The 11,071-nt window shown below is 38.4% G+C and overlaps 1 protein-coding gene across 5 annotated transcripts in view; it reads left to right on the top strand.

Annotated features, from left to right (window-relative positions):
* Nucleotides 1–6,858, top strand: part of grb10b (growth factor receptor-bound protein 10b) — a 58,493-nt gene extending 51,635 nt beyond the window's left edge. For 4 of the 5 annotated variants that reach the window (XM_020596790.1, XM_020596791.1, XM_020596793.1 and 1 more), the window contains 10 exons: nucleotides 376–450; nucleotides 2,329–2,466; nucleotides 2,754–2,864; nucleotides 3,076–3,174; nucleotides 3,291–3,368; nucleotides 3,662–3,778; nucleotides 4,217–4,283; nucleotides 4,401–4,488; nucleotides 4,652–4,745; nucleotides 5,451–6,858. In XM_020596790.1, the coding sequence (XP_020452446.1) occupies nucleotides 376–450; nucleotides 2,329–2,466; nucleotides 2,754–2,864; nucleotides 3,076–3,174; nucleotides 3,291–3,368; nucleotides 3,662–3,778; nucleotides 4,217–4,283; nucleotides 4,401–4,488; nucleotides 4,652–4,745; nucleotides 5,451–5,597 (1,014 nt within the window). In that variant the 3' untranslated portion in view covers nucleotides 5,598–6,858. The remainder of the gene's footprint in view (nucleotides 1–375; nucleotides 451–2,328; nucleotides 2,467–2,753; nucleotides 2,865–3,075; nucleotides 3,175–3,290; nucleotides 3,369–3,661; nucleotides 3,779–4,216; nucleotides 4,284–4,400; nucleotides 4,489–4,651; nucleotides 4,746–5,450) is intronic. The other variant, XM_020596792.1, reaches the window with a different exon arrangement.
* The last annotated feature ends 4,213 nt before the right edge of the window (nucleotides 6,859–11,071 follow it).

Raw genomic sequence — 11,071 nt, forward strand, 5'->3', positions numbered from 1 at the left:
AGAGGTTGTTACAGTAATGTTTTACTTATTATTATTATTTTTAGACATTTTAAAATGAACTACATAAAGGTATGATGACCAAAATGCAACCGCTGGTATTTCGAGCACAAAAAATATAAAAAAAAGTAAATAGTATTTATTTGGTCTAAAGAGTGAACATTTGCTTCAGACATGAAATGTTCCTTGACAAAGTGTCTCTCTTCATTTTGTTTTCTTGTGAAATATTATGACAGCTGACTGTGCTAAATTGATTTGTTGACGTTTCTTTGTTTGTCACAAATTCCGACCCTATAATTAGTGTCACACTGGCTGATATTCTCTGTCTCTGTCTTTGTCTGTCCGCCTCCGCCTCTCTCCACCTTCTTCTTCCACCAGACATTTTTCCCGGAGCACATGGTTGCATGGTGCCAGGAAACCAATCGCACGATTCCACCATCTCAGCTCCTTAAGGTATATAGAGCACGTGCACACACACACGTGACAGACAGACAGACACAGACACGTTTCTCACTGCGTCCGCCTCTAATTCTCTTTCTTCTTCCTGTCACGCACACGTTAGTTTACCTCAGAGTCAGCACCTGCTACACACTGTACAATCAACTGCTACGTACCTCACCTCTGACCCTTAGACAGCGTGTCTCGTCAGAACCTGCAGTAATAACCACTGCTGATCCCCTGCTGACACATGACCGTCTCGGCACGCACACCGCAGGCCCAACACTTACGATGGATGGAATTAGGCAGTCAGAAATAGAATCAGCCTTGTGTTTGCTCAGTACAAATTCACACGTGTCATGTTTCTTATCATTCTCACAGACCACTCACCGACCATGTAGTGATTTCACAAAATGAATGAAGAAAAACAAAAGTCAGAGGAGCATTGCCTAAAGGATTGCGGGGACTTTGAAGAGCTTTGGTCCTCATGCAGCCTGGCTCTCTCCTCCATCATGTAATGCAGCTGTCTGAGACGAAACCACAAGTGCAATCAGTCCCTTCACCCTTGCCACTCATGGAAAGCTTTTAACTCTCCTGCTGATCATATAGACGTTGTGCTCCATTAAGCTTTGTAGAGGAGTCAGTAAATGAATGGGAATGGGTTGACCCAGAGCTGCGTCAGGAATCCCTGGTGTTTGACTTATTCTAAAGCCAAGCTCTTTGCACTCAGTTACAGAGCTGTCTGATCCAAGGCATTTTCTGACCTGAGCTCAACCAGGTGTTTGCAATATTTGCCACTGTCCAAGAACCATACGTCAGTGCAAAAGGGTAAGGTGTAGTGTCTCATAAACAACAGCACAAAAAGCGTTTTGAATGAATGTCGCGTGTAAACACGCACTCTGCAAATGTCAGAACTTGCTCATGCATGAGACCTACTGTAGGATGTTTCCAAAACACTGGGAAACATGTGCTTTAAATGTCAGAGTGTTCTGAAACGGTTTACCTTCCAGCCACAAGTCATGAATTCCATTTCAGCGCTAATAACATAACCTGCCAGTTCATGGTGTGATATTTTTGTGAAACAAGAAAATCACAAATTCCACGTACTTCAGACAGCCACATGCCAATCATAGCTTTGAGGGTTCCCAGTAGGAACGTTCTGGGTGTTGATTCATTGTAATGAACTGTATTTGACAGGCACATTGTATAACATGATACATCATGATTAGATTTGTTTTTTTCCCCTTTTAGCTTCAAAATAGAATCTAAGAATATTTTAGGAATTAATTACAGGCCCAACTCAAAACATGCATACTGTACATTATATGTATACTGCATGCTTATGTATGTATATGCATACCACTCAGTGTCCACTCTGTTAGGGTCACCTGTGAAGGCTAATGTGATCCACTACAACTGTTTTCACAGTAATGTTGGCACAGTGTTATTGAGATGCTGATTTAATTATGTGTTCTAGAGGTGAGGTCACAGTGAGTGATGGCCAGTGAGTGTACACACAGTACAGTGTCTTTAGTGCACTATACCCTATGATTTTTAAACCAGTGGCTGGCCTGATCGTGGTTGCTACAATAGTGTGTGAGAATTGAAGCTGCCTCCCATCTCAGCCATCAGCTGTCAGTCTTGCAGTAATGCAAGAAGCCCAGATGACACTCTGTTAAAAAGCAATGGCCTCCTGTCTCGGATTCCTGTACAGATGGTGTCTGCTGCTGCTTTCAGTGACAAGTGACAGAGAGCTTATACAGTATGCTTCAGACGGGGTGCAGTGTTGCCCTCCTGAGGCAGAGTCCTTGATGGAGAACATTACAGAGTGAATAAATGAATTATTTTGTGTGCTTATCCCCCGCTTCATGTCTTTCTTCCTCCTTCTTGCAGAACTTTCTAGCAACCAGCAGCTATCCGGAGATCCAGGGGCACCTGTATGTGAAAGACGTGGGTCGGAAGTCATGGAAGAAAGTTTACATGTTCCTGCGGCGCTCAGGACTCTACTGTTCTACAAAAGGAACCTCAAAGGTAACACAGCCCAGTCTTTTCATCTTCAAGTGACAGAATATATTTCATTGTAATTTTATAACATGTAATTATATTTTAGTGTGTACTTGCATTAATATTTTATCAATTAAGAATGAATAAGCATAGTATACAAACAATTTTTGTTAATAACATAGCACATTTTCCAGATTAAACATAATTACACTCAAAGAATCAGCTTGTGGTGGTCTCACTGCATACAGAACATCTCTCATTGCACCTCCAGACTGTGTCTCTCTCTGAAGTGCTCCGATGATTTCTGTCTGCAGGAGCCCAGACATCTACAGTTACTAGCAGACCTAGAAGACAGCAACATCTTCACTGTCATCACAGGCAAAAAGCAGCACGGTGCACCCACAGACTACGGGTTCTGCATCAAGGTGAGTCTCAGAGATGGAAGCGGTGAAGTGAAACTGATTTCCAATGACTGACAACCTGTGCATCTCATGAGATGGTCGTTTGTTTGCATATGCACTAAGATGAGTGCTGAGGCTCTGGTTTATTGGTGGAGGTAGTGAGATTAATGCTGTATCATGTAATCAGTAGTTCATTACCTGGATTCTAATTCAGAAAAAAAATGTTTCTATGAAGCCCAATAAAGGTCGAGGGGAGTTGAAAGATTTGAGGATGCTGTGTGCTGAGGATGAACAGGGCAGGACCTGTTGGATGACTGCCTTCCGACTCTTTAAGGTAATACCATGGTAACTGTACGATAAGGTACAGTGGCACTACCAGCAAACCTTTATTGTTACCCTTGTTAAGAATTTTAATAGTGTTGGTTTAACAGTGTCTTCTCTTTTTTATAGTATGGGATTGTACTGTACCAGAACTATAAGATTCCTCAGCAAAGGAAAACTTTACTTTCACACTTCTCAGCACCTGTGGTAAGTTCACTTCTACATCACAATTCCATTAAAGCACCTTAAAATTGATATCACTGAACTGTTGCGACATAAATACAATGAAAAACATCCAGTGCTTTTGTCATGTATGCACCAAGAACAGCTAACAAACTGGTTTGACAAGTTTAGCAGACGTTTGTCAGAATGTTAACCGGTGTACCCGCCACATTTACATGTAATTGCACCACCTTTGTCTAGGTTTGCACATAGCTGCACCCTGGCACGTTTCTTGCCTTTGCATTCACATTGTCATGTGTCTGTGTGTCTCCCCCTAGCGGAGTGTATCAGAGAACTCCCTTGTGGCAATGGATTTCTCAGGGAGGATAGGCAGGGTGATTGACAACCCTGTGGAAGCTCAGAGCGCTGCCATGGAGGAGGGACATGCATGGAGGGTGAGACACAACCTCAGTTTTACTGTTATCTCTGTCAAGAATTCTAGGACAGGAGGCCCTCTTTATATTTCTCATTCATACAGGAAGTGTGTATTCATAAGGCTGACATGGCTGTGAGGCAGCTCTCAAAATAAAAAGTTTCAGTTTTATTCAAATGGCTTTGGACCATCTTAAATTTAGTTTAATCTAGTGTCATTTCCCGATTTAAGGTTAGACAAAAATGTACTATATAGCAGTGATAGTTGACCTCCTCTTTTGTTAAGTATTTGGTACATTTAGCTTTTTTACACTGTTAAGAAATGTGCAGCTTCATCATGTGTTTGGAAAAAAAAAACCCCCAACAAATACAGTAAAATTACCCACCCTGAACAGTCAGTCATCTATAGCAAATGATGAACTAATCCCTGTTTTGTTGTCTCTGTGTGGCATCTCTCTCAGAAGAGGAGTCAACGAATGAACATATTAGGCTCCCACAGTCCACTGCACCACTCCTCAATAAGCTCAGGTCAGTGCAGCAGCACAGCAAAGTTGATTTTTAACTTATTTCGTTTTTTTAAGTTTAAGCAATATGACAGATTTTTACGATGTACTCTAAAATGTATTTGTATTTATTTCCCTGCAGTCATCCACATAGCTCAGCTGTGGTTCCACGGCAGGATAACCAGAGAAGAGTCCCATCGCATTATCCATCAGCAGGGACAAGTAGACGGGTAAGTGAGCAAGGGCAGTCTTTTTGCATGCGGTTTTGATGTTCACTGACTATGGATAGCGATAAGGTTTTTGTTTTGTTTTTTTGTTTGTTTTTTTCTTTTCTCCTTACTGCAAACAGGAAAGTTAAGCCAACTGAATCTTTTCCCTTCCCTTGTTTTACAGGCTGTTTCTGCTGAGGGTCAGTCAGAGTAACCCCAAGGCGTTTGTACTCACACTGTGCCATCACCAGAAAATCAAACATTTCCAAATACTACCGGTATGCATTCCATGGTGTTTAACCATTTTTTAAAATGCTTTGAAAGATGTTTTACTTTTGGTAAACAGATCACCTTGTATGTTGAATGTATATATTACAACAGCAAGTTACATTGGAAGAGAACTTGAGTAATGCTTGGCCAATTAATGGGGTTAAAAAGATACCAACAGGTTGATATTTGACAGTTTGCAGGGGCATATTGTATACAGAAGCAAGCGATAAACTTGGAGGTTGTTATTACTATAGCTGTTTTTATTTATCTATGAGATTTTTGTGACAAATCTGTTGTTTTTGGGGAGAAAATAAAAGCTGCCTTGACCTTAATTATTGTGTCGATCAAAATGAAGTATGGCAAAGGGCTGCTGTAGATGTTTTTGCATGTGTTGGCCCATTAAGTTTATATTATTGCTTATTAAAAAGCATTGTTTTTGTGAGCTATGTCAATCCCAGAAAGCAAACCATTAAGGCAAAGCATTTAAAGGATAATGTCAGTTTGGTCTTACTTGAATAAAAAGGTTGTTCCAAACCTATGCCTGTCTAGAATGTAGGGAAGCAGTGGAAAAAAAAATGATGGTATGGGTAACATTTGTTAATTAAAAAAGGCCCAAACATGTCAAATAACTGTGATGTTCCTTTTTGTCCTTTCTGTTCTGTTGCCATGTGGCATCTCTGCTCACGCTTTTCTGGACACTTTGATGCTGCCAGTGTGAAGAGGATGGCCAAGTCTTCTTCAGCCTTGACGACGGCGCCACCAAATTCACCGACCTGATTCAGCTGGTGGAGTTCTACCAGCTCAACAGAGGAGTGCTGCCTTGTAAACTCAAACACCCGTGCACAGTTGTGGCCTTATGACGTCTTTGGAACAACTGACCCCTGTCACTTGACCTGACTCTCCCTAAAACAAACAAAACCAGAAGAATCTTTTTTGTTGGGTGATTCTTTTGTGTTAACGTTTATAAGAAGCTGGTGAATTGACTGTTTGATTGTTGCCGTTTTATATTGTTGCGAGTCCGCCGGGGCCTGCGGACTTGTTGGATTTTATTGAATTTGCATGGATGTTTGAAGAGTTGGATGCGCAACCTGTCCATGATTTTTCTCAGTTAAGGAAAAGGAAATGAACACTGCCATTTGTGTCAATGCTATTGCAAAATCTTCCACAATGTACCCATAGTCATCAATAAGCTTGGACCGAGAGACCCTCAAGTGTTTTTCACACAGCTCAAATACAGGCTGTATTTCCCTTAAACTGGACAATCAGCAGGACATTCAAGCTTTCGTGTGGACCACTCTGCTCTCTGAGAACAGACTTCAAACTTTTCATCACACATCCTCAAAGAATATATTGTAAATGGAAAGTTGATTGTCTTGTAGTTTTGCACTCATTGAACTGGGAGTGGCCTTAATGGTGCATGACCTTTTTGCTGTTGCATTGTTTAACTGTGAGCTGGTGCTACGGCTCTCTATTGTCATAGGCATGTAAGGACATGTCCAAAATCAACATGGAGGAGATCTGGAGGAACAAGAACCTGTCCTACTTTTGAATCCTTTAAGAGTTGGAGACTTAAGACGTTTGTCACATCAAACTACCCTGGAGAAGGAAGCTAAGGAAAAATCTGGAACTATTAAAACAAAGTATTTTTTTTAACAAGGGACAATAGAAAAATCTGGATTGTCTCAGAAATTTATTTGCTCATCTCTGACCACACAGGGTTTATTTTCTTATTGATACATTCATTACATTTGTGTATTGTCATCGATATTCTCTTTAATAATAATGTTTTCAGTCCGCTTTATGAATTCTTGATATTTGCAACTCTTCATTATTCACATAAGCCACAATAAGGTCAGTCTGTACTTGCTATGCTTATGCAAGCTTCTGTTCCCTAACGTATTTCCCAGACAACTTCTACAAAAAACAAAATGAGCATGACTCAGACCATGATGTCATTCAGGGTAACATAACAAGTAATAACCATAGAACAACTGTAACCAGGTCGAGCTGATGTGACTGTAATGTTGATAATTGAATCCGGTTAACTTTGGGATAAAATAGCAGGGCCAGCCATATTCAGTAGTTTTATACGTTTTATTTCACTGCAGTCAAATGTATACACAGTGCAAAGGAAAACACAATCTGTAATACTCTTTGCCAAACAAACTACTTAAGCACAGGCTTAAGTAGTTTTTGGAACCTGTGGGGAACATTTGTCTTGGTTGTTGACCCTCTTTTCACATGCACTCTAGTAATTACCTCCTACCTAATACAACTCAGTGAGATGTCAGACTTGAATGTGACTACCGTTTAGTGTGCTCTACATTCCATTCCATATCATATGGCCTTTTTCTGCCCGGAAATATTTGCGCATGAACAGTATCACATATACACCAACTGCATTCAAGCAAATTATGAAATCAAACAGACCATCAGCAGAAAATTAATTGCTGCTACAGTGTGTGTGAAAAGGTCAGTCAAACCCACAAAAAGTATTCTAATGGATTTCTTTTGTTTTAGCTGAGTATGGTAGCTGAGCATGATTAATTAATTAAGGCAGAACGACACTAAATGACACACATGAAGGAAAAAACCTAGACATCTTAAATCTCAGAAGACAGTGCTCAAAGTTCTTGGCTATATTTTAGTTCATATTTAAACTCAACCTTGTTTGTCACCACCGGGTGAATTAGATTCATAGTCCCCCCACCCCCCAAACACACACACACACACACACACACACACACACATTTTTGCACCTGAAATCTTTAAACACTCACACAATTTTAGTCAACGTTTTGATGATAGCTAAGTTTAGGCCACCAGTCAACACATTATTCCTTCTATCTATTTCTACTTACCACCATCAGCGACTATTGTTTCTGTACTTGCGGGGTCTTTAAAGGCATATTGAACTTGCAGAATAGCCACACTATATTGACACTGTGCACGGTCGTCATTATTTATCTAAGATGCAATGACTCAATCATTTTTTAAAAGTATTGTTGCAGCAAAATGTATTTATTTATCTGGATATGACTGATTACTTGAAAATTTCTTTTTCTCAGTGCTGTTCTGTACTGTTTTTTGTCATTACCATAAAATAATTGAACAGTCCCATGTTGAAATTATTATTATCGTAATGACGTACCATCTTTTGGTAAAATTATTCAAAAATGATTTTTTTTCATCATCAACACTTGTTATGAAGTGATGTTTAAAAGCACACTGGCCTCCACAGTGTTAACATTGTCCTTCTGTCTGACATGACATGTGAAATGTGAATATACAAACAAAAGTTTCCCAAAGCAAAATGTCACTGTCTTGTGGTGACCTAAATTAAAAAGAAAAGTATGAATTCAAGTAACAAGGTCTCAAATGCTTTTGGAAACTGTGTCAAATTAGTCTCAACATTCATCATGTCTTGCCTTGAAGAAGGAATAGTAGAAATTATGAAAACAAAAATCTTCACATTCAAGTGAAACCTTGTCAGTGAAACTCTTTAAATGCTTAGAACTGAAGAACTACATAACAATTCCCCCTCCACACATAATCCACATAATCTCCCATAGATGATGAAAGTCATTTTAAAGTATTGAGGCATCACTGAATTATTGATGCTAGTTGTTTCGGCGTACTATAAGTCCCCTGAGGTTCCATCTACCCTCATCCTCAAAGTCCCATCATTATATGTTATTATTTGACTGGCATCAGATGTTGAACAGGAACAAACTGAGCATGTGAAGTGCATGTCAGGTAGCTTTGTAAGGTGGAGCTAGTATTTGCATAATAATTGTCACAGGGTCTTACTTGCTCTAGATGCAAAAGATGGAAAGTAAATTCACTTAGTGAACGCATGGACAAATACATCTGGATGTCCACATTTTTACACTTAGCAGAATTGAATGTAATGTTGCTCAGGGTTGACTTGGGGCATGTTCAAACTACTGGTCCATCAAAGCTCTAGGATTTTATGTGCAGGATGAATGAATGATGAATATTTTAGTTTCCTTAAGCTGAGATCTATGAACTTATCTCTATTATTTGCACCACCCATCTGCTAGTTGTGATTACTTGAAAAATATTCCTGCAGCAAAATTAAGTACATCAGATACTATTTAAGAGTATGTTTAGTTTAATAACTGCTTGGCTACCTGAGCTGATCACCAACAGCTTTACCAATTCAACCTCAGTTATTAGACTGGGCAACAACATCTATCAGTTCTAGTAAGTTACAACAAATAATTATTTAACCTGATTTCTCTTATTCTGTGTTATAGAGATGATCAAGTCAGTCAAAATAATTGACAGTACAGCACAGTGTCAGTTTTGGTAGCCAGGTGACCTGTGACCACCCTGTGCCTCTGCATAAATCGGACTCAACATTTGGACCGAATGGCAGGCACAGCTATACTTCAGAGAGGACTAGTCACACTCCACAAATAAGTGAATGCATAAATACTTAAAAAAAAATAGTAATTTCATTAAGTACTCGGAAATGATTTTGGTAAAGGCGATTAAGATTGATTGCTTGTATTGGCAGGTGCTGATCTGTTTACTCTTGGAGCTGAAAGTGAATTGGCCCAATCCTGCAAAGATGAACTGATCAGTTATCATCTTGGTTCTTTTGTGTTTTCATGATGTTGTCACAGTGCAAGATACCATGGCTGTACAAATTAGTAAAGTAAAAAAAATATCTATATATAAAAATATCAACTATTATGTATTTCAGGGAATGCAAAAAAGAAAACTGTAACTTTTCTCTTTTTGTAAGAGAGAGCTCCTGTATTCATAATGTTCTTTGCTTCAATTTGTAAATAGTTGAATGGCTTATAAATCTTAATTGTAACCTTTTCAGGTATTTTTGTACAAATAAGGGACTGATATATTCTGTTTATAGTAATTAAAATAAAACATTAATACATTGATATAAAAACCTACACTGTTTGTCTTTATTGAAGGAAACCTTTGAAACACTTGCTAACTAAATAATGTAAGAATGTGCTGTTGTACTGCATTGTAATATCTAAAATTTATATTAATATGTTTACAGAGTGTTATACACGTTTGCTCTATGTGTACATGGGTTGTAATGACTATTGCTGAACATGTGTTTTCTAGATTCAGGGGTGCATCAGAAAAAAATAATCCTCTTCTGGGCCAAATACAAATTCTACTCAAAAAGTAATCCTTAGTTTTTCCACCAGATGGTGCAACGCCACAACAAGTTCAAGGGCTGATAAAACAAAGAAACAAGGTTATACTTACAGTTTTTGAGTCACAGTAACATATTATGGGAAACAATATATGCAGTACCACTCATTCAAATAACTTCTTATGTCACATATGGATGCAAAGGTTAATGAACACTTTACTGGTCCAAAAAACTGTATCTTAAAGTTTTGTTGGGGGGTGGTTAAGGATTAACATCTTTTTCAGTCTACTGCCAAATTAAATTTTACACAAAACAAGGTTAGTTTGGTATATTTTTAATATAACTTAACTTAACCACTCATTGTTTCTATTGCGACTGATGTTACTACTACTACTACTACTAATAATAATAATAATAATGACTTCAGTTGATAAAATTGTTTGCTATCCAATAGTTTGCAGCATATATAAAGGAGCAAAAATAATTCTAAACTGGATTACAGCCTTTGCAGTCACCAGATCTCAACCCAGCGGGAGAATTTAGAGCAACAACTTGTAGAGTCAATAACAAGGTTCACTGAAGCTGTTCTGGTGGCACATGTCCCAACATTAAAAACTTTTTTGTAGATTTTTTTTCTTTGTAAAAATTGGAAAAGACATATTGTTAAAAACAAACCATAACCAAAATTTACATTAATACCATTATATTTTTTCTTTTTTAAACATTTTGTTAATCTTTTATGCATGTATGTGTTATTTTTGGGAGGAGAGGAGAGGAGAGGAGAGAAACTCAGAGCATCATGGGGCCCCCCAGCAGCCTAGGCCTATAGCAGCATAACTAAGGGAAGGCTCAGGGTCACCTGATCCAACCCTAACTATAAGCTTTATCAAAAAGGAACGTCTTAGGAAAGGCACTTAATTTTGGCATACTGGGGCGTTACCGTTATCGATACAAACTGAACGCGTTACAACGTGCACTACTGGCCTTTAGGAGTGGTTTTACTATCTGGGTTATATTTTTGTGTTTAGTTACTTTATAGCTTACAGTTTGATTGTCTTTCTGTGTGTTTTAAATCTTAAAGTCCTAACAACACTGTCTTGTATCTAACATTGTACTTGTTACAATGACAATAAAGAATTATCTTATCTTATCTTAAAAACTCTGAATAAGGAGCAGGTG

The sequence above is a fragment of the Monopterus albus genome, unplaced genomic scaffold (assembly GCF_001952655.1).
Source record: "Monopterus albus unplaced genomic scaffold, M_albus_1.0 scaffold31.1, whole genome shotgun sequence".
In the NCBI taxonomy this organism is placed as follows: domain Eukaryota; kingdom Metazoa; phylum Chordata; class Actinopteri; order Synbranchiformes; family Synbranchidae; genus Monopterus; species Monopterus albus.